This window comes from Podarcis vaucheri (assembly GCF_965113315.1).
Source record: "Podarcis vaucheri genome assembly, chromosome: 5".
In the NCBI taxonomy this organism is placed as follows: Eukaryota; Metazoa; Chordata; class Lepidosauria; order Squamata; family Lacertidae; genus Podarcis; species Podarcis vaucheri.
In genome coordinates, this window is record NC_138763.1 from 15,451,511 (window position 1) to 15,475,729 (window position 24,219).

Here is a 24,219-nt window from a genome sequence, read left to right on the forward strand (position 1 = left end):
TATTATTATTATTATTATTATTATTAAGCACTGCATTGTTGGAACCATGGAACTCCCACCCCATAGGAGCCAATTCCTAGGGGCAGAGGTCCCTTCAGCCCACCAGTAAAACACTTGAGGGGTCCTCCCCCTCCCCAGTTGATGGGCATTGCCATTCAGATGGTGTGTGTGCCGTGTCATGTGATTTTATTGAATATTTTATTGAGTTGGCACCCCTGTTCCCTCCCCAGGAGGCCATGCTGTTCACCAACTTGGATGGCTTAAAGCAGTGCTTTTCTTCTAGGGGGGAAATGGTGCTGGTACTGCGTACCCTAGAGTACCCCCAGAAAAACAAGCACTGACTTTAAGACAGGATTAGACAAATTCATGGAGGGCAAGACGATCAATGGCCAAAAGCCACAATGCTTGCATTCCTGCCAGAGGCATCATCCAGGGTGCAGGCTTCCCACGGGAGAACAGGATGCCGGACTGGAAGGGTAATGAATGGGCCCTGATCCAGCAAGGTTCTTCTTCTTGCTATGTCCTTTGTGCGAGCACAGCCTTCGTTGTTTTCCTGGGACCTTAATTCTGGGAGAGTCAGAATGTTGTTGTTTAGTCGTTTAGTCATGTCCGACTCTTTGTGACCCCATGGACCAGAGCACGCCAGGCACTCCTGTCTTCCACTGCCTCCCGCACTTTGGTCAAACTCATGCTGGCAGCTTCGAGAACACTGTCCAACCATCTCGTCCTCTGTCGTCTCCTTCTCCTTGTGCCCTCCATCTTTCCCAACATCAGGGTCTTTTCCAGGGAGTCTTCTCTTCTCATGAGGTGGCCAAAGCATTGGAGCCTCAGCTTCAGGATCTGTCCTTCCAGTGAGCACTCAGGGCTGATTTCCTTAAGAATGGATAGGTTTCATCTGCTTGCAGTCCATGGGACTCTCAAGAGTCTCCTCCAGCACCATAATTCAAAAGCATCAATTCTTTGGCGATCAGCCTTCTTTATGGTCCAGCTCTCACTTCCATACATCACTACTGGGAAAACCATAGCTTTAACTATCAGGACCTTTGTTGGCAAGGTGATGTCTCTGCTTTTTGACTTGGGCGACTCAGAATAAAGGATGGTTCTCCTCTCCTTTCCTTGCACCGCTTGCGCTCGGCCCCTAGGTGTCTCTGCGCGCGGCTCGGCGCCAGCAGCGCCCCAAATGAAAACAATCGCAAGGACACGAGGGCTCGCAGGGGACGGAAGAGCCTGGACTTCCTCTGCTGGCTCTCCCCTCTGATTGGCTTGTGAAGGTTATGAAACCCTTGAATGGGCGCTGCGAGCAAACTTTGCCGCAAAAAAGTCACCCCTTGGCGAAAGGAGCCGGAGAGGCGAGGCTGCGCGCTCGAGCATCCCCACCGCCCGTCACCATGAAGTCCGCCGCGGTGCTCTTGGCTGGGCTGCTGGCTCTGACTGCCTATTATGTCTACTTGCCGTTGCCCAGCACCGTCTCGGAGCCTTGGCGGCTGATGCTGCTGGATGCTTCGTTCAGGGTGGCTCAGCAATCGGTAAGGCGGGGGAACCCCCCGGCACCTCCTTTCTTCCCAAGCTAAACCCCTCTGTACCTCCTCCAGATCTCTCTCCCCCACCACCACCTTGGGCTAGGAAGATAACGGCAAGCGCCGCGCGGAGCGCATTGGCGATCGTCCCCGTCGGATCTCCGCGATCGCTTGAAGCAGAAATAACCGCTTCAGGGTCTAGATAGGCAGGGATCTTCTGCCTCTTTTTGGGGGTGGCTTTGAAAGCATCTCTCAAGCGGATGTCGGCGGCGATGCTCAGCTCGCGCCGCGGTGCTGCAGTGAGAGCCGCGGGGCGCGCACCTAGGCGTGTGTTTGCTGTGCGTAATGGAGAAATCGGCGCTTTCCTTCCGTTTCTTTCCTCCTTCGCCGGCGACGTTTCAGCGCATCTCTTTTTTAAAAAATGGGGGGCGCTTCCTCCCCCCCCTTTTGCACCAGGTTAGCGAAAAGGGAACCGCGGGGGACGGCCAGCCTTTAAAATACAGCAAAGCAGTCGTTTCAGCGCTGGGCAAACCGGGCTCTCTCGCCTGACGCAGCAGATCGCGCTTGGTGCGTTCCGCTTTTCCAGCCTCCTCTCTCGCGGTCCCGCCCCAGGCGCCCTTTTCCGATCCACTGCGGCTCATGACTCGTGGGAAGGGCATTGGAGGCGCTGCTCTGAACTGTTAATATTATTTATTACATTTGTAGACCGCCCTTGCTCCGAAGATCACAGGGCGGTGAACAGCGTGAAAATACAAAACGTGAACGCAAAATACATAAGGAAACAAACAAAAGAAAAGCATTAACCCTCCGCCCCAGTCTTCTTTCATGTAACCCAGGGCAGCAGAACTTGTGGCCCTCGGGAGAGGAAGGCCTTGATAGCTTCTAAAGGTCCCGGGTTCAATCCCAGGCAGCTTCTGGTAGGGCTGGGACATACTCCCTGCCTGAAACCCTGGAGAGCAGCTGCCAGTCAGTGTAGACAATATGTGCTTTATTTTTCTTACCTTTTTTAAATATCTAGTCTTTCCTCCAAGGGGCTTTAGGTGGTGTAGTTGTTCTCCCCTTCTCCATCTTATCCTCAACAACAACTACCCTGCGAGGGAGGTTAGGCTGAGAGTTGACGCCTGGCCCAAGGTCACCCAGGGAGCCTCACAGTCAAGTGGGAATTTGAATCTTAAGAACAACTGGGGTGGGCAAAGGGGGCCCCATCCTTGCTGTGGTTCCTCTAGGATGGGCATCGTTTAGAAATGACCTCCTGATTGATAGGAATGGAGGACGCTTTCTGACATGCATGTGCATTTTCTAAAGGTGCTTCAAGGACTCTTGCCTTGTTCAGCTGCAAAAAAATAATAATATTTATTCGTTGTATTCCCGAGTTGCCCCATAGCCAGGAGTCTCTGTGCAATAAAAAACATGTACTAAAAACATTTTAAAAACCCAATGCCTAAATTGCAAAGAGTTCAAAACACCTAACTGGCACTATCATATCGCCCAGCCTTCTCCAATCTGATGCCCTCCAGGTTTTTGAGCTGCAATTCCTATCAGCCAGCATGTTCTTTAAAAATGTAAAAAGCTTGAGATAAGGAAGAGGCGTTTGTCTGATGCTGGAAAAGATATTTACGCAAGTGCTATGCAAGCCTCTTTGGGGTGAATATTCTACAATTGCAGGGGTAACAGGACAGTGCCAGAAATGCCCCCTCTCTTGTGTCTAGCCTCTATTTCAGCTTCAGGGTGTACGCAGAGCAGGGCTGTCTTACCCATCAGTGCTAGGGGTGCAGGGCGCCGGGCTGTCAGGGGCGCCAGGCCAAGAGTCTGGGGCCCGAGACTTGAGTCCAGGGAAGAGCCCGCCAGTCAGTCGGATCATCTTCTGCTGTGGGTGGCTCTGCACCGCAAGTTCAGGGGCAACCAAGGGGCAACCAAGCCAGAGAGACACTGAGGCGGCTGGCCGGCTCTGCCCTCCTGCACGCCTGGGACTGGGCAACTTCTGTAATGGTAAACGTAAAGGGACCCCTGACCATTAGGTCCAGTCGTGACCGACATACAGCTTCCGGGTCATGTGGCCAGCATGACTAAGCCGCTTCTGGGGAACCAGAGCAGCGCATGGAAACATCGTTTACCTTCCTGCCTGAGCGGTACCTATTTATCTACTTGCACTTTGACGTGCTTTCAAACTGCTAGGTTGGCAGGAGCAGGGACCGAGCAACGGGAGCTCACCCCGTCGCAGGGATTTGAACCACCGACCTTCTGATCGGCAAGTCCTAGGCTCTGTGGTTTAACCCACAGTGCCACCAGCGTCCCTAGGGCAGCATCTGTAGATCTTCCTTATCACCTGGTTTTCCTATCTGAAGCATCTTTTCCTTCCAGACGTACTCTAGTAAACTATGTTGGTTTGAGAAGCCTTCCTTCCATATGGCATTGCCATTTATTTGTTTATTTGAAATATTTCCCTGCGCTGCTGCCTAGCCCAAGCTCCCAGGTGACCCACAAACCCAGAAATCCAAGACAAAGCAATGAAACCCTTTGACAGATCACAAACACATTTTGCATCTCCCCATGTCTGCTTGAAAAAAGGATGTCAGCTGGTGGTGATCACATTTAAAATATGCACCCTTGGAATGCAAATCAACTTTTTGTCTGATCCCTTTGTTGTTTTTAAGCTGTGCTCCAGGGAATGCTTGGGGGGGGGGTGTGGAAGCTGATCAGAGATCCCTTGGTGCAAAGATGGCATAAGAGCTCTGAAACAGGCTGCTTTCTCCGCCAGAACTAGACTTCCTGCTCATACAACAGGAAGGGGGAACCTGTGGCCTCACCACTCAAGGCCAACAGCTGTTCTGGCAAGGACTGATGGGAATTGGAGTCTCACAGCTTGTAGAGGGCCACAAGTGCCCAAGATTAGCATAGTTGTGTGTGTTTTAAAAGGTCACACACTCTGTTTATGTGATGCATTGTCTTGTGTGAAATCAATGTATTTTCTAGCAAACTTTCCCCATGGCACAATCAGGCCAAGACTTAACTTCAGGGTTCCACTTAGCAATAGGGCACACACACACACACACAAGCCCTACAATGCAGCCTTGCCATATTCATCTTATTTATTTAATGGAATTTGTAGATCGCTTAATTGTAAAAACCTCTAAGTGGTTTACATGAAATTATTGATAAAAGCCCAAAGCTAAAACAAGCTGGACCAAAACAAAACACAAAACCAAAATAAAACCAGCAGTTAATAAAATAAGATTTTAAAATACATGTCAACTTTACGTATCTGGGGAGATTTGCCTAAAGAAAAAAGGTCTTTAGCAGGTGCTGAAAATAGTACAGCAAAGGAACTTGCTTAATATCAAAGGAGCTGCCACACTGATGGATAAGTCCCTTGGAACTGCAGAATAAACATTTTGTGGCACTTGTAAAAGTGCCAGTTCTGGAAAGTGAAGTGGTCAATTAGGCATATATGAGGTAAGTTGATCCTTTTAAGTAAACTGGCTTCAAGTAGTTAGCAATATGCATTACCATTGAAACAAGACCTGCAGCCTGTAAGACTGTAAAGTGCATAGCCTAACATCACAGAACTGCACCACTGGGCTTTCAGAATCCTCTGCTAGACAGAGAGGTTGCTCGCCAGATGTACTGATGCAAAGACAGTTTCATGGAAAAAAATTAAAAATTTGTAAACCATTGAAATAACCAGTGTTGAAGGGTGCATTCGACACCTTTTAAACATTGTTGCAGGAGCAGAACTGGTTTGTAAACCTGAAAGGCAGAATTGTTTCCTGAAGTGCTTTCATTCCTTTGGTGAGGGCAGACAGGGGACCCAGGCTGCTTGACTAGCCTTCTCAATGGCTTAAACTAATAGAAAAAACCATTCATACAGCATGAATAAATGCAGGCAACACAGAGCGTAACTGCACGGTGTGCAATTATTCCCTTCATTTCTGAAGTTAAGGGGTGAGTGTGGATCATTATGTAGCCAAAATGGCAACACCCATGCCCAAGAAGGAGATTTCTTCTGCCAAGGGAGGAAGTGAGCCAGTGTGGTTAAGAGTGGTGGACTCGTAATCTGGTGAACTGGGTTCGATTCCCTGCTCCTCCACATGCAGCTGCTGGGTTGACCTTGGGCCAGTCATACTTCTCTGAAGTCTCTCAGCCTCACTCACCTCACAGAGTGTTTGTTGTGAGGGATGAAGGGACAGGAGAATATTAGCCGCTTTGAGACTCCTTCGGGTAGTGATAAAGTAGGATATCAAATCCAAACTCTTCTTCTTCTTCTTCATATAAATTAAAATGAATAAATATGAATTGGGGAGGGGGGAACCTGAGAGACTTTCCAGCGAGGACTGGCATGTTCAGTTGACATGTAAAACAGTTGAGAGCAGTGTTAGAAACTGAGATGTGAAAGCTAGGAGCTAAATGGCACCTTAAACCTAGGTTATGGGCACAGCAATGGAATGTCAAGGCACAGAGGGGGAGTGGGTGGCTCTGTGGGCTAAACCTCTTGGCTTGCCAATCGGAAGGTTGGTGGTTCGAATCCCCGTGACGGAGTGAGCTCCCGTTGCTCTGTCCCAGCTTCTGCCAACCTAGCAGTCCGAAAGCACACCACCAGTGCAAGTAGATAAATAGGTACTACTGCGGCAGGAAGGTAAATGGCGTTTCTGTGCCCTCTGGCTTCCTTCATGGTGCTCTGTTGTGCCAGAAGCAGTTTAGTCATGCTGGCCACATGACCCAGAAAGCTGTCTGTGGACAAATGCCAGCTCCCTCAACTGGAAAAGCGAGATGAGCACTGCATTCCATAGTTGCCTTTGACTGGACTTAACTGTCCAGGGGTCCTTTACCTAGGTGCAATTTTTTAATAACAAGGATACAAAGCTGAAAATGAATGAACTGCAGCTAAAACATTATGTTCTTTTTTCACCTGGTCTAGTCCTTCCTCTGCCCACCCCCCTAATATTCTTCAGAGGGTCTCTTCTCCAGTCTTCAAGAGAGTAGCTGGAAGTGGCAAGGCAGAAAAAGGTCTTCCTTTCCTTCTACTATGCAGCTTTAATGTGAAATCTTAGGCGCCCAGAGCTCAGAATCTGCTCATGCTAATGAAATCCCCTGTTGCAAAATGTGCCTAGAACAATGAGGGTTTTGAACGCTGGTTGGGAGAAAGAAAGGACAATGGAAAAGGGGGGAATGAAATGGGGTGTCATGAAAAAGTGTGAGTCTGGTTGGCTGGATAGGATCATACCAAATGCAATATTTTGTTATAGGCACTGCTTCCGTGTATCAATAGCCATTAATAGAGTTACCTCCCATGAATTTCTCTAGTCCTCTTATTAGCTACTATAATCATGCTTTGTTTATCAGGTATGTACACTGTCATTTGCTTACTCTTCTGCGGTAAGTAAGAACTAGGGCAGGGGTGGAGAAAGCGTGGCCTTCCAGATGTTGCCAAACTATAGTCCCCCTAAGCCCACCAAGCCTGGTCAATCACCAGGGATGATGGGAGTTCTAGTTCAGTAAGATCTGGAGGGCCAAAGGTTCCACACACCTGGACCTAGGGGAAGGGCCATAGCTCAGCAGTAGTGGGAATGCTTTGCATACAAAAGATCCCCGGTTCAGTCCACCGTCTCTCCTAGTAAGACTGGAGAGACATCTGTTGGAAACTCTTAGAGAGCTGCTGCCAGTCAGTGCAGGATATACTGAGCTGCATTGGCAAATGCTCTGACTTGGTGGAGGTGCATGCATGCATAAATGCCCCCCCATGAACCATGCTTTTGTTGCACTACAAATTACTTAGGTCTGGCCTATAAATATCACAGAATGAGGCAGTAGAATGGACTGCTCCACTTTGGCCTGCAGGGGCAGGAGTCACATTTTAGAATGGACTCCTGTGTTGAAAGCTTGCTGGATATAGAAAACCAGCACAACAGGGCTTAGCCAGCCTTTCTCAACCTTGGGTCCCCAGATGTTTTGGCCTACAACTCCCATCATCCCTAGCTAGCAAGGCCAGAGCTCAGGGATGATGGGAGTTGTAGTCCAACAATATCTAGGGACCCAAGGTTGAGAAACACTCGTTAGGCCTTTTTTCTTAGGCTTTGCTTTTTCTTTCTTTCTTTCTTTCTTTCTTTCTTTCTTTCTTTCTTTCTTTCTTTCTTTTCTATACTACCCTTCATCCAAAGATCACAGAGTGGCTTTCAGTATAAAAGCACAAAAAATACATACCATAATTCTGTGTTTCTTAAACCAGCGCCTCCAGCTTTTGTTGGACTACAACTCCCATCATCTCTAGCTACCAGGACCAGCGGTTGGGCATGATGGGAGTTGTAGCCCTTCACTGAATTAGACCAAGGGTGCACTGAATCAGCGTTGTGACTTCAGCTACGGCCGATGAGAGTCGTCCCCCACCCCATGCAGGAAGCTCAGAATCAGGGCATGGTGGCAACAGCCACCCTTTCTTGACCTATCCTGACCTCATCTGGCTCACCTCTTTGGTCCTAGAATTAAACGGATCACAGCATGCATATTCTTAGCTGTGTTGCCTTCCTAGGTTTCTGACAGCAGAAGGCAATTGACTGAGACCAACCAGCAAGAGAAGTCTGGCTGAGGACCCCCAAAGTCCTTTTCGCTGCATCGATGCTGTTATCGAAAACTGGAATAGCGACTTTGCAAGGGCACCTGAAATTTGTTCTGTACCTGCAACTTAATTCCTTCCTGGGACACCTTGAGCCTGATGAGATCTACAACAATAAGCTGCGTCGTCTTTGTTTAGGGAGGTAGCAGCCGTAATCTGCTTTGTTCTGGGATAAGCTGGTGCGGCAGGGGCTTGGGAGCACGTGGCTCACCTTGCTTTTGGCTCAGGCGAATTATGTCTTGCATTTGCTATAATGGAGCATGATGGAAGAGGGGTTAAGTCCATTAGGAGAACATCTGGGGATCGGTGGTAAGAGTGCAAGCCTTGCATGCAAAAGGTTCCAGATTCAACCTTTGCCATTTCCAAGTAGGGCTGGAGAGAAGCTGTCTGAAACCCTGGAGAGTCGCTCCCAGTTGATGTAACTGCCTCACTGAGGGATCGGGATCCAGATACTGTGCTCATGTACTGCTTGCTCTTATTTCCTTTGCTTTCCTCCCTCTAAAGGCTGTTCTACCCGTTAGATTAGGGGTGGCAAACCTGTCTCAGCCTGAGCGCCACACTTCCTTCCAGGGCTGCATACCGCTGGTGAACGGGGACAGAGGCAGGTTATTTTGGACAATATATTGATATTATCGCCCAGCCCTATCTTGAATATCTCATTTGGAAGGTTTCCAAACCTCCTCCCCCGAACACCCCAAGATAAGACTTTGCAATTATCACCACTTTTGTTGTTAAAACAGCAAACCCTTAGATTACTGGGTGAAAGGGCAGTTTTATCATATGATATATTTCTTGCTTTCGGATGAATATAAAAACACACACGCAACCTTTTGCATAATTTGTATGGCTAGACAGTCAGCAGAGCTGGGTAATCTCTGCCCTCAGTCAATCCCCAAAGGGAGAAAGTATTGGGACAAAGGGGAGCAGGCTGCAAGCACATTCAGAAATAGGTGAAAGTTCAGTGGCCGCATTTAAAGAAATATAAAACCATCTGGCACTGTCCAAAGGCAAGAGGGGAAGGAGTCGACCTTGGCAGAACTACTATATCAGTTATTAGCAGGTTTTGCCATATGAAAGAGCAACATAAAGAACAGGTTTGAAGTCCATATTGTGATATATGTTTCATAGTTTTTGACCTGACAATATATCACAAATCATGATGTGTGTTAGGGCTGGGTAATATATCACCCTAAACCGGTTTCAGGTCCATATCATATTGGTTTCAAAAAAATTGACCATTCAATATATTGTGAATCTTTCAGTGTGTACTAGGCAAAAATCACAATGTGGGGGAAACCGTGAAGCCAGCCAGTGTCTCTATATAGCTCCATCCTTATTTCAGACATTGTGATATATCAGTATACTGTGAGGTTTAGCTGGTGATATATAACAATGTTGAAAACCAGATACAGTGGTACCTCGCAAGACGAATGCCTCGCAAGACAAAAAACTCGCTAGACGAAAGGGTTTTTCGTTTTTTGAGCTGCTTTGCAAGACGATTTTCCCTATGGGCTTACTTCGCAAGACGGAAGCGTCTTGCAAGTTTGTTTCCTTTTTCTTAACACCGTTAATACAGTTGCGACTTGACTTCGAGGAGCAACTCATAGAACGCGGTGTGGTAGCCTTTTTTGAGGTTTTTAAAGACTTTGGTGATTTTTGAAGCTTTTCCAAAGCTTTCCCGACACCGTGCTTCGCAAGACGAAAAAAATCGCAAGACGACAAAACTCGCGGAACGAATTAATTTCGTCTTGCGAGGCACCACTGTATCACCCAGCCCTAAGTATAGGTTGTTTGGATTGTACAAAGTGACAAGTGCCATTTTTCTATTTGAAATATATAAACAAAACTCCTCATGCATAAGCTCCTTAAGGTTTGCACTTATGGGACATGATCCATCAGGAAATTCTCTTGTGCTGGGAAAGTTGTCAGGGGAGTGAGCCCTTGGCATGGTGCAGACATCACAAAAAGCAAAAAGAAAGCTCCACAGGACTGTGAGCATGCAGGCTCCCAGAGAGGAGCTCGCAGCTGCTTTTACTCCTTCCTGATCCTTTTCAGTGCCATGCAAAGCTAAACCATGGTTTTGCATTGTGCAGAGGTGGGCAGCTTGTGGTACTCAGGTTAATAACATGTGGGTAGAAAGTAGGAAAAGAAGTGGCAGAAATAAATGTAAAAGGAGTGCCCTGCCAACATTTGGCTCTGGCCTTTGCAGCTCCCAACAGATTGTTAAAAAGGGAATGTGATCCTTGGGGTTCCCTCCCCGTGATTTATGCTATGTGAATTATCTTTAGGTCTCCTCTCCCCCTCCAGTGCAGCCATGAGAAGATTGGGAGGTTTCACTTCCATTTTTACCTAACCATAGTTTAGCATTCGGTCTGAACCCAGATAAGCTGTGGTTAGACTTAACTATGATTTGGGCCCTTCAATTTTAGGGAAACAAGGCCACTTCAGTCTGTGGTTTAAGGAAGTTGGCTTGCTTTCAACAAACTGCAACTGAGCTTAACCACAGTTTAGCGTTTAGATGGAACGCTAAACTGTGGTTAGTTGAACATGGAAGTGAAAGTTTCCAAGGAGAGGCCCAAGGTTTGTTCATGTAATGCTCAGTCATAGTTTAGTGTTAAATTGGAACCCAACCCATTACCTTATATGAATAATATGGACATTGGACAAAAAATAGGTTTCTTTACTCATATACACAAGTTGCTAGTGCAGATAAATAATTCTAATTTAAATGTTGCACTGCGATCCTGTTCATTTGTATTTTGAAACTAGCCCCACCGTTTTCAGTGAAGCTTCCTCTCAAACTACCTATGCATAGATTGCAGTGTTAATTGATACCATTTTCTATGTCCTATAGAAATCCCTTCCCGGTGTGGCATATTAGGATTTTGCAAATCTGCTGTTGCTTTTTGCTACCAGTGGTGAAGGGATTACAGTGTTTGTAATGGTGTCTCAAATTCACACTGGGGTTTTAGCAGAGCATTCAGGCAACTGCTTTGCTACATTTCTTTGTTGGTGACCTTGAGAGTGCCAAAGCGTTTGTGTGAATGGGCCCTATGTTAGAAGAGCGGTCATTTGGTTGTTCAGATGGACACCCATCGTGTGCTGCTTTTTGAAAAATGCCGCAGTTAGGCAGCCCTTTCACTTTAATACAACTAGGTTTGCCTTATGACCCTTAATAAGACAAAGGTAAAATGGATGCAGGTGGCGCTGTGGTCTAAACCACTGAGCCTCTTGGGCTTGCTAATCAGAAGATTGGCAGTTCAAATCCCCATGATGGGGTGAGCTCCCGTTGCTCTGTCCCAGCTCCTGCCAACCTAGCAGTTCGAAAGCACACCAGGACAAGTAGAAAAATAGGTACCACTGTGGTAGGAAGGTGAACAGTGTTTCCGTGCAGACTGGTTTCTGTCACGGTGTCCTGTTGCTCCAGAAGCGGTTTAGTCATGCTGGCAACATGACCCGGAAAGCTGTCTGTGGACAAACGCTGTCTCCCTCAGCCTGAAAGTGAGGTGAGCGCTGCAACCCCATACTTGCCTTTGACTGGACTTAACCATCCAGGGGCCCTTTGCCTTTTACCTTATGACCCTTAGTTGTGGTTGGAGGAGTACTTTAAAAAAAAAAGTTTTGCAATTGATTCGTCACTGACGCATTACAAAATCTCTGCTAAAGGTTCACTTCTCTGTTCCTTTGACATGCCTACTTTAAAAGTCAACAACAAAACATTCAGGCAGTCTGCCATATTTTTGCCCTCAGGCCTTCCTTGAATCATTTTATTGTTTTAGCACTTTGGGCTGTGGGTTTGCTACCCCTGCTTTAGAGCAGGGATGGGAGGAATCTTTGGCCCTCCAGACATGGATGGAGCCAGCTGGGCTGATAGCAAGAGACTGGGAGTTGTAGTTCAGGGACAGCTGGAAGGTCGCAGGTTCCCTTTCCTGGCTTTACAGGCATTGGTAACCTGATCTCATGCTGAGGCAGGAAACATTAACCATGCAATCCTATACGATCAGCTCACAATTAAGTTTCAATGGGACTTACTCCCAGGAAAGCAAGAATAGGATTGCAGCCTTTGTGTTGATGGAGGAAGCAAATCCGCCAGCCAAAGAGGGTCATTTGAACTTCTAATACTTTAGCAATCCTACTACTTTAGAACAAGTAGAAGGGTTCACACGTCAAGGCATGTTCTTTGACAAAGTTAATGTTTACAGGGGTTCTTGCTTCCCTCCTTCTTTCAAACACCGTCCCCCCCTTTTTCAGCTTTGTTTCTCGTTCTTCTCCTTCTAGTGCAATCTGGTTCATTTCCTGGGACTTGGCCATCATCTGAGAGCCCTGAACTTCTTGATTGGTGCCTTCGACCAGCTGAATCCCCAGTCCTCGGAAGGAGTGAAGATAACAGATACTCAGTTTGACGGCGTGGAGGTCAGAGTGTACGAGCCACTGGCGAAAGGAGGGGCAAAGCTAAGGCGCAGTGTGGTCTACATCCACGGAGGAGGATGGGCCCTGGCCAGTGCAAGTATGTCTTCTGGGCAGCTGCCATGTGCTCGTTCCACCGCATCCTTCCACACACCTGTTTTGTGGTCTCTGGATAAGTTAACAGCAGTTTCCCTGAGGACTTCTGAGTGGTTGATGTAAGGTGGAACCAATAGATGCAAAGAGTCCTAAGTTGCAGAGAAAGCAGCCTCCTGGCAATAAATGGCTGCCTTCAGGTGTCTTCTAAAAGTCAAATGTTTGTTTTTTTCCTTGGGAGGGCATTCCTCAGGGCGGGCGCCACTACCGAGAAGGCCCTCTGCCTGGTTCCCCACAACCCCACTTCTCGTAGGGAAGGAACTGCCAGAAGGCCCTTGGAGCTGGACCTCAGTGTCCGGGCAGAACGATGGGGGTGGAGATGCTCCTTCAGATATACTGGGCCGAGGCGGTTCAGGGCTTTACAGGTCAGCACCAACACTTTGACTTGTGCTTGGAAACGTACTGGGAGCCAATGCAGGTCTCTCAGGACCGGTCTTATATGGTCTCGGCGGCTGCTCCCAGTCACCAGTCTAGCTGCCGCGTTCTGGATCAGTTGTAATTTCCAGGTCACCTTCAAAGGTAGCCCCACATAGAGTGTATTGCAGTAGTCCATTATCTCAAGGTTATAAGTGCAAACAGCATTCCTCTCTGACCATTGGTCATGCTGGCTAGAGGTGGGGTTGCCAAGCAACATACAGAAGTCCCTGCTGCTGATTTAAAGGATTAAATCTAGATATATGTGATAGCCCTGTAATTGTCCTAAGTGTTGATTAGTTTTAACACCTTAGGTGTTTAGTATATTCTTAATTTGCAATCTGCCCTATGGCCATTGCCTAAAGGGTGGTTTGGACACGCCTCATGAAATAACTAGTTGTTTCTCTCATTCCAGGAGGAGGTTACTATAACAATCTTTGTTCAATTATGGCTGAATCTCTGGACGCTGTAGTCGTTTCAATCGAGTGAGTACAGCAAGCATGGGATGAGCTAGTACATCTTGGGTTCCTTTTCTTTTTTTTCTTTTTTTATTAGGTAATTCAACAAAACATATTATCTTAAAACATATCATCCTTAATTCCCCCCCCCCATTTCCTCTCTCCCATAAAATAACCCTGCCCCCACCCCCCGACTTCCCTCAGTTCCAGCCTCTGGTTTCTGTATAAATGCTATTCTCTGCATGTTACAGAATTGTATAAGTCCTTAATTTATCTAAGTGATTAAGTTTGTGAGTGTTTATTCAAAGCCTGCCAAGGAGTCCAATTCACTTTGTTGCATCTTTAGATACTTTGTAAAAGGTTCCCATTCCTCTTTAAAGTCACAGTTCTCCTTCTCCCGTCGTTTATGTGTCAGTTTTGCCAGTTCTGCATACTCCATCAGTTTCTCTTGCCATAATTCTTTAGTCGGGATTTCCTCAGACTTCCATCCTTGTGCTATTAAGACTCTCGCCACTGTTGTCGCATACATGAAGATATTTTTCAACTTCTTTGGCAGGTCTTTTCCTACAATCCCTAACAGAAATGCTTCAGGGTTTTTTAACAAATGTTAGACGGACCATTTTCTTCAATTCATTGTAGTACATCTTGGGTTTCAATGCAATTTGGATGGTTTGGAAAGGCTTTGTGGTTAAGACTAGCAAAACACAGTAGTTGCTCGTGTTGATGATGTTGACAGGTGGAGAGGAGCAGCTGTTCCTGGCAGGTGGGTTGCTGTTACTGGCCCCTCCCCAAGCAAAGCCAATCCAGCAATCCTGCCATTGAGTTTTGACTGTGCCACCACCTGCCCCAAGTAAACAACAGCAAAACACCTTTCAGGAAACCAGCACAGCCACGTTGCCCTACCTGGGAAGCCACCTCTGCATTTAAGATAACATTGCATTCACGCTTATAGTTTTTAGTGAGGAATCCGATGCAGGAACCAGCCTTGCTGTCTCCCGATTTCCAAACACAAATCATTCATCATTGGTGATTACTCATGGCCGAGTCAGATGCCTTCCAAACGCAATATGTTGGCTCTGTGTTATTATGAACGTTTCTACTCAGAAGTTAAGTGCCACTGTGGGGCATACTGCCAGTTCAGTTAAGTGTGTCTGGAATTGCAGCCCGAGTGAAGGACCACATTAATTCACCTGGATTGTCAGTGCTTTACAGGTATAAAAAGCATGTGGTAGAAAATACATGATGTCTGCAAATGGTCCTGTGTTTAATCCCCAGCATAGCATACCTAGAGAAGCAAACATTGGTGTAGTGATCTGATTGTCAATGAAATACAGTGGTGCCCCACAAGACGAATGCCTCGCAAGACGGAAAACCCGCTAGACAAAAGGGTTTTCCGTTTTGGAGGTGCTTCGCAAAACGAATCTCCTATGGGCTTGCTTCGCAAGACGACAATGACTTGCGAGTTCCTGCTGGTTTTTTCCCTTCCCCCTCCTTTTCCTAAGCCGCTAAGCCGCTTATCAGCTGATCCGATCAGCAGATAAGCCGCTAATCCGCTAATCAGTCAATGGGCTTGCTTTGCAAGATGAAAAAAACGCTAGACGAAGAGAATCACAGAACGGATTCTTTTCGTCTTGCGAGGCACCACTGTAAAGAAAATCATGTATTTGGTTTGCATTTTGAAATATGTATATGTACCGTATTTTTCCGTGTATAACATGCCCCCATGTATAAGTTGACCCCTGTTTGGGGGGACTCCAAATTAAGAAAATGGGGGGAGATTGCCCAAAGTTGTTGAGCTTTTTTGGGGGGTTGCTGAAAATCACTCACCCGCCTTACCAACACTGCCAATCGCACGCGCCGCCAAAGCCACCAATCGCACGCCCTATTGCTGCAGCGGCAGCCAATGAACAGCAGGCCTTTCCACAGCCTCCAGTCACCCACCCAATTGACGCAGCAGCAGCCAATCAACAGCAGACATGGCCGCAGCCACCAATCAACCGCCCAATTATCGCCGACAATCTCCAGCTCATTGCTGCAGACAATCGCCTGTCTCCCCTCTGCACTATCCGTGTATAAGACGACCCACAATTTGAAACATTATTTTATAATACAAAAACATTGTCTTATACACTGAAAAATACGGTATGTTTAAGTTGGCTAACGGTGTCTTTTAATGGTGCATCTATGTGCCTTCCGTATGGTAGGGATAGGATGTATATTTCTTTGTTGCGGTGGTTGAAATGACCATGATGGTCACGACAACAATAAACTTTGGAAACAGACTCTGGGTAGCAGGATGAGACAGTGAAGAGCAGCTGCCAAGTCAGAGCAGGCAGGACTGGTCCAGATTGTGATCAAATGACCTTACATCTTCCTAGGTGATAGGGATACAGATACCTCTTCCTTGTTGTGCTGTTGCAACAGTTTCCCTCCCTGCAGGGGCAAGTTCCTCGCATTGTAGCTCAGCCTTCTGACCTGGTGCCCTCCAGCTGTTCCTGAATTCCCACCATCTCTGCCCTTCGACCATGCTGCCTGGGGCTGATGAGAGCTGCATTCCCAAACATCTGGAAGGGTCCAGGTCGACAGAGGTTCTGCTGTAGCTTATAGATTCCAAAAAGATGTACACCGGGCCATTGATTGGATGCAGTGCCGGATTTACGTATAAGCTAAACAAGCTATAGCTTAGGGCCCCAGTCTCTTGGGGGCCCATCAAAAAAATAAAGGGGGAAAATGATGTACATTTCCAAAATATAAGATAAAAAAAACAAATAAAATAAAGCCTACATACAGCAACAGTGTTTTGTGGTGTGTAGGCTCCTGTGATGTAAGTAATGGGCCCCGCCTGCTAGCCTGCTCCCTAAAATATCACTGGTTTGCTCATTTCTACATATAGGGTGCCTACATTCTGCATGGACTGGTTGCATGGCAACATGAGCAAATGGCTTTAGATACCTATTAGGTCCACAAATTACCATATAGCATATATTCAACACAAAAAAACAGCGACAATTTGTTGTTGACAAAGGGCAGCTGGACATATAAAGGGCCCCATTACCTTCAGTAGCTTAGGGCCTCATCAGACCTAAATCCGGCCCTGATTGGATGTATTGTTCTACTAAAACCCATTTCCAAGGCATTAAAAGAGGCAGTCCCTATTTAATTGGGCAATACATTGGAAAAGTGTAAGGCCTTACAAAAACTGCAAGTTACATGCAGTGTCTTTGAAGGAGGAGTTTCCTCTTCTTTCACACACACAGAACAGGCTGCCTCTTCTGTGATGGCATCAGTTACAACATGCAAAGGAAGAAGGCCTTTTTTCCAAAACTGTTGCTAGGCAATTGTTTGAAGAACTGATGGCTGTTTACAACGCACTTGATCAATGGACTCTTCTCTAATAATTGGGTGACAATCCTAGTGTATACTTCAGGGAAGTTGCTTGTTTTAAATAATAATAATAATAATAATAATAATAATAATAATAATAATAATAATAATAAAGGCAAGGCGCAAATTGTTAGAAGTCCATAGGCAAGAAGCTATTACATTGCAGGGGAACAGGGCAGCAATATCCTATCTTCATGCATTATCTTCTCAAGTAAAGTCAACAAGCAAGGAGGGAAATGTTGATTGTGTACAAGCTCCACCCCCAGTTGACACTCCTAAAACTATTCATGAATTGGAGGGCGATTTTCTGAAGTGGGGAATATCCTATACCTGTGGATGTTCTGTTTGTGCTTTACAATCCTAGAAAAATCAGGTGTCTTAAACTTTGTGGGGAGGTCCTGCACACCTACAGAGTAACAAGAGGTGGGGCTAGTATGCTTATTCCCCTTGTGTGTTTACTTAATGTGGGTCAATAACTCCTAAAGAGGGCTTAAAAGAGATCCTCGGTTCTTTCTTAGTGTCCAGAATGTTATGGGAGGGGGAGCAGAACTGAGAATCAGAGGAAACTGTCATGTAAGCATTATAGCAGAACATAAAAGGTAAAGGTAAAGGTACCCCTGACCATTAGGTCCAGTCACGGACAGCTCTGGGGTTGCGCACTCATCTCGCTTTATTGGCCAAGGGAGCTGGCGTACAGCTTCTGAGTCATGTGGCCAGCATGACTAAGCCACTTCTGGTGAACCAGAGCAACGCAAAGAAACACCGTTTACCTTCCCGCCGGAGCGGTACCTATTTATCTACTTGCACTTTGACGTGATTTCGAGCTGCTAGGTGGGCAGGGGCTGGGACCGAACAACGAGAGCTCAACCCCTCACGAGGATTCGAACTGCCAACCTTCTGATCGGCAAGTCTTTAGAAGCAATTGGAGATGTTGAATTTTAAAGCTCTGGGATAATAGTAAACAGAACAGAGTGCTGAAGTACAAGTGTTTACTTAACTTTTTTTTAAAGGCCCCCTTTCCCAGTTATTCTTCCTCCCCCCAAAAAACAACAACCCAGTAACTGATTATGCAAAAACATACCGTATTTTTTGCACCATAACACTCACTTTTTTCCTCCTAGAAAGTAAGGGGAAATGTCTGTGCGTGTTATGGAGGAAATGCCTACGGGTGGCATGCCTACGAATTTTCCTCCTCTAAAAACTACATGCGTGTTATGGTTGGGTGTGTGTTATAGAGCAAAAAATACGGTAAATATTCTAGTAATGGGGTCTCTCCCTCTCTTTTCTAATTTATTCTGTGATGCCATCACTCCCAGTGGAATCCAGTGGCAAAGTAACAGCTGAACTATAATGATGTGTGATTCTCTCCTTAAAGAAACCCCACAAGGAGAACTAGTTGCCTGATTTGCTCCCTCAAGGATCTTTTGCACTCAGATGGTTCATTCATTATCTCCCCATATTTACTTTTGTTTTCAGACACAATATATAAATACACACATATTGCTAGTTATAAATATATGTCTGCAAATGGTTTGTTTTTGTTTTGTTTTTTGTTTACCCAAACTCTTGATTATTATTATTTTATTTAACAAGGTCTATAGACAGCTTAATAATAATAATAATAAATCCCTAAGCAGTTTGCTTAAAACATACATAGCACATTCATATGAAAATACCAATAACTTTTTCAGAATGGAAAGTGTTCTGTTTATTTTTATCCAGCTCAGGGCACCAACTGCCCTCTAGTGGCCTTATGTGCAAATGACAAACTTTTTACATAAAGAGCCAACTTTTGTAAGAAAACAAATGACAGCTTTGAGCAAGCCGAAGCTATGTTACATCTGGAATTTTAAGCGTGGCCACTGGGCTTTTGTTGCTGTCTATAGCTGCCACAGACTGATATTTGTCAGGGCTGTAGCATGCACCCTCCTCCCATGTTCCTGATGAAAAAATAACACACACGTACCAGGTAATTCATAAAACTCTGGTGTGTTTTGGTTCAAACAAATAGGAGAGCTTTTATTGATATAGAAACATGCATGAATTGGCTCTCATATTAGAGACATTAGGAGGCTGTTGTGTTGCAATGCGTGCAAGTGTTAGCGTCGGCCAGGCGGGTGAGTGCAATCCTCCATTAAAAATAACTCAACAACTCTGGGCAATCTTCCCGCATTTTCTTATTTTTTATTCCCCCCCAAACACGTCTTATACATGGGGACGTGTTATACATGGAAAAGTACAGCGTTTTGTGAGAACAGGATTCTGGACTGGCCGGTCCATGGGCCTGATCTTGCAGGGCTGTGTTCTTCTGTTCTTTTCGACCATGGCAGATTTCGAATACGGTCCAAAGGCATGCCGAGGCCTTTGCCTCGCCCAATGTAAACACTGAATCCAGAACGCTGCTCCCAACAGAAACTGCTTATTTTGTTGCAGGTACAGGCTCGTGCCAGACTTCCACTTCCCAGTGCAGTTCAACGACGTCCTCCAGGCTACGAAGTACTTTATGCTCCCGGAAGTCCTCGCTCGATATTCCGTGGATCCCAGCAGAGTTGCCATTTCGGGAGACAGCGCAGGAGGAAACCTGGCCGCTGCCGTATGCCAAGAGGTAACACAAGTGCTTTAGGGATCCTAAAGCGTGGAGAACATTCTGGGGACCCTTACTCAGCGTAGAGCCACACTGCAGAATGTCCCAGTGCCAACCCCTGTTTTCTGCAGTTTCATAGCTGTCAACTTACAGATTTGAAAATAAGGGACCAGCAGCCTCGAAAATAAGGGATCAGCAGCCCAAATAAGGGATTTTCCCAGCACAGGTATGTTCAACTTCTGAGCCCCTCCGAGCCAAAGGCAGAAAGCCCAGCCAGCAGCCAATCGAAGCCTCAAGAGGTGGTTGCCACAGCGCAGCAACCTGGCAAAGGGGATGCAGCAAGGAAAACCACCGTCACCTTTCCGCTGGGAAGCACTGAGCAAAGGCAAGTCCCCAGGCAACGTGGCCGATTTGATCGGCACAAGGCATGCAAGCTCCACCCCCCAGTCATTCTTAGACTCCTTATTGGGTGAGCAACGCAGCCAAGCAACACAGTTGGAGCCTCCCTCCTCCCTGGCCGGCAAGCAAAGAGGGAGAGGAGCTGCTTCCTTTGAAACCCGGGAAATTTAAGGGACATCATCAATAAGGGACAGCAGCGGGACATGGCGCTGGGATAAGGGAGTTTCCTGCCAAATAAGGGACGGTTGACAGCTATGTGGAGTTTGTGGCACCAAGTAACCGCAGACTACAGAAAACAGGGATTGGAAGCAGGAGAAGCAAAGCATGGCTCTAACATGAGTTATGGTCCCAGCACGTTCTCCATACTTTATGAAGAACATGGGCAGCCAACTGGCAGCCTCCAGTTGGACCACAGCTCTCATCAGCCCTGGCCATTGGTCATTCTATCTAGGGTTGATGGAACCTGCAGACCTATAAGAGCCAGTGTGGTGTAGTGGTTAAGAGCAATGGACTCGTAATCTGAGGAACTGGGTTCGCGTCTCCGCTCCTCCACATGCAGCTGCTGGGTGACCTTGGGCTAGTCACACTTCTTTGAAGTCTCTCAGCCCCACTCACCTCACAGAGTGTTTGTTGAGGGGGAGAAAGGGACAGGAGATTGTTGACCGCTTTGAGACTCCTTTGGGTAGTGCTAAAGCGGGATATCAAATCTAAACTCTGTAACACCTAGAGTAAGATTACCAGATTTTTTTTCAATGAATCCAAGGGCACACTTTTAAACTTCAATGGATTTTGTATGGGGACTGATTTGTAAATCCGGGGTAAATCTGGTAACCTTTACCTAGAGCACCATATTGACTAACCCTGATTTACAGTTCACAATGAAATCTTCCACTGCCAACGCCTTTCTTCTTGCCAAAGCAGTAGCCAATTGCGCCCCCATTTCCAGCAGGAAATCATTATGTGGGAAGATGGGATATGATGCAAGTTTAAGCAGGCGTCAGTCATTGGTTTGGACTGTAAGCCAACTTCCAGGTTAATAGCTAATGGAATAATTAATGGGAAAGTGGGACATGAACGTGTTTGAAGAGTAGAACTGAGTCTAAATTAAAGCCTTATTTATTAAATTTGTGTACCGACCTTCATCCGTCGATCTCAAGGTGGTTCATAACAAAACTACAATATGAAAAACATATTGCGATGGCCATTGGCTATAAACAATAAAACTTCTATGAAAAACACCTGGTGCCTAAAGGTATGTAATGAAGGCACCAGGCGAGTCTCCCTGGGGAGAGCATGCCACAAATGGGGAGCCACTGCAGAGAAGGCCCGTTCTCATGTTGCCACCCTCCGGACTTCTTGAGGAGGAGGCACATGAAGAAGGGCCTCAGAGGATGGTCTCAGGGTCTGGGTAGGTTCATATGGAGAGAGGGAGTCCTTGACATTAGTTCTTGAATGATAAAGCTGCTTAACTTCTGTGCTTCCTTTTGACACAAACAATCTGTAAACTGCAGGACTTCCAACTTCACCCATCTTGATTGAGGTTAGTTAGTGAAGTTTCTTATACGCTGTTGCTGCTTCCTGTTGACAAGTGTGGGTTTAGGCCTTCTTCTCAAGCACTAAATCAGGGATGGGGGACCTGTAGCCTTCTGGATGTTGCTGAACTCCAACTCCCAGCATCCCTGGCCACTGGCCACTCTGGATGGGGGCTGATGGGAGTTGGAGTCCCACAACTGTATTTTAACCAATTGTTTGATTTTGTGTTTTTAATGTATTATATATTTGGTGTTAGCTGCCCTGAGCCCGGTGTTGGCTGGGGAGGATGGCGTATAAATAAAATTTATTATATTATTATTATTATTATTATTATTATTATTATTATTATTATTACTACTACTACATTTGAAGGACAGGGCACTAAATGTTCCATTAAATCATTGCAATGGGTGTGATGATGCCACAGCACAAATGTTGCAAGCTTTCAAGTTCTCCAGAACTCATCAGGGAAAGAGGTTACCAAGGTTGTAGAAAGGCAATAAACAAGTAATTAACCCACACCTTAGGTAGGTTTCTACATGTGGATTGAGTAAGATGCCAAACTCTCCTCACAGGGGCTTTGATAACTGAAATAAGAGGAGGATACTTTGAGCAGAGATCCTGTGAATGTTTTGCCTTGTCTAAGGTGATACTGACTTCAGGGTAAACAAATGCTAGATTGGGTTGCATGACTGTCGAGTGTTAGAGACTTTCCAGATCGCTTACAAGAGGCAATTAAGTCTTATTTGTGCTCCATCTCAGCATACACACTCTTTTATGGGGGGCGGGGTAGCAATGTTTGTTTGCTGCAGTGAAAAACGCCCGTGTCTGAAAGATTAACACATTTTATTATGTCATAAGCTATGGCACCTCACTCTTGTCAGATGCATGGACTTTGAGCTTCCATTATCATGTGTGTGTCTACAGTATATACTCATAGGAATAAGAGGAGGAGAGAATGTAAAGGTTGGAGGTAGGGATCTCAAGAGGATTTCAGTCCAGGTTGGATTTTGCCATGAACTGCTCCTCATTTGTTTCATCAAACCACCTCTGCACCAGGTAAAAGCACTTTTAAAAATGGTGCAGGAATCAGCGATATGTCACTTCCTATGTACAGTGGTACCTCAGGTTACAGACGCTTCAGGTTACAGACTTCTCTAACTCAGAAATAGTACCTCGGGTTAAGAACTTTGCTTCAGGATGAGAACAGAAATTGCGCAGCGGCAGCAGTGGAAGGCCCCATTAAATAAAGTGGTACCTCAGGTTAAGAACAGACCTCCAGAACGAATTAAGTTCTTAACCCAAGGTACCACTGTAATTGGATACACAAAGGGATGCTCTATCTGTGACAAAATGGCCTTTCCTTTTGAAGCTGTTCTAAGCAGATTTACAGAATTAAAATGTGGGGGGGGGAGATAGTAACCCCTCTGTTCACATTGTAAATACTCCACTTGTGTTTTTTGGTGACTATTCTGATGTGTAGATTGGGGGTGTCACCAGAATTATCTTCTAAAAACTGCACAGGAACCAGATGGGAAATACTTTACTGCATCCAAGTGTGGGACTGAGATAGACTGGGGTTGCATTGTCTCATGGGAAGTAAATGGCAACAGAATGGGAAAAGTACAGTCTGTAAGAGTTCAGTTGGAGGATTGTCACAGAGTACAATTTATTCCACAAAAGCTTGCGCCACCAAAAAAAACAGTCTTGATGGCTTAATGTTCTGTTCTCTGATGAGAGTGAAATTTACTTTTGAGGGCATCAAAGAAAATAAAGCAACCCATTTCTCATTGTGTTTACATATGTTACGTTGTGATAGTATTGCATGCAACATCTGAATCGTGCCCTGTTTGTCTGCCTTGCTTCCGCAGATGACTCAAGAGGAAAACATAACCACCAGATTTAAACTGCAGGCTCTAATTTATCCAGTCCTTCAGCCGTTCGATTTCAACACCCCCTCGTACCAGCAGAACGAAGTCACGCCTGTCCTTCCCCGTTTTGTCATGGTGAAGTTCTGGTTAGACTACTTCAACGGAAATTACGACTTTGCCCATTCCATGGTGGTCAACAACCACACCGCCCTCGACGTGAGTGAGGCCAATGCCTTCAGAGAACACCTGGACTGGACTTTCCTCCTACCTTCAAGGTTCAGGAAGAACTACAAACCTGTCGCACACACGACGGGAAAGGCAGAAATAATCCGGGACATACCTGCCTTGCTAGATGTCCGTGCCGCTCCCTTGCTAGCTGAGAAGGAGGTGTTCCGCATCCAGCCAAAGACTTACATCCTGACTTGCGAGATAGACGTTCTGAGAGATGATGCACTCATGTATGCCAAACGGTTAGAGAAAGCAGGTGTGGCGGTGACTATCGACCATTTTGAAGACTGTTTTCACGGCTGCATGATCTTCACCGTTTGGCCTACCAATTTTTCTGCAGGATTCCAAACCAGGGACAGCTACATCAAGTGGCTTAGTCAAAACCTGTGAAGGAAAGTGTCCCCCTTCTTAAAAACTAAAAACTGTAACAGGTCCCCAAGTCACGTGTCCACCTTTGTATGCAATCTTGTGCCATCCGTTTTGAAGACTTCGTTAGAGAGTTTTCCATTGCAGCAGAGTCGTGTGCCACCAATGACTTGTATGATTGTTTGGACTGTACACTGCTGGGGGTTTTTTGGGAGGGGGAGGAGTCTTTGGGCAGTCTTGAACCCAGACCCTAAGGCATTACAAGAGAGTTGGACCCAACCTGTAGCAGAATGTGGTG

The 24,219-nt window shown here is 46.1% G+C and overlaps 1 protein-coding gene and 1 long non-coding RNA gene across 2 annotated transcripts in view; both read left to right on the forward strand.

Annotated features, from left to right (window-relative positions):
* Positions 1 to 24,219, forward strand: part of LOC309533343 — a 598,890-nt gene that overhangs the window by 573,625 nt on the left and 1,046 nt on the right. The window lies entirely within an intron of this gene.
* Positions 1,260 to 24,087, forward strand: NCEH1 (neutral cholesterol ester hydrolase 1). Its single transcript, XM_082224448.1, has 5 exons — positions 1,260 to 1,526; positions 12,403 to 12,631; positions 13,514 to 13,583; positions 19,374 to 19,545; positions 23,328 to 24,087. The coding sequence occupies exons 1-5, from the start codon at positions 1,275 to 1,277 to the stop codon at positions 23,943 to 23,945; spliced, it is 1,341 nt and encodes a 446-aa protein (XP_082080574.1). The 5' UTR covers positions 1,260 to 1,274; the 3' UTR covers positions 23,946 to 24,087.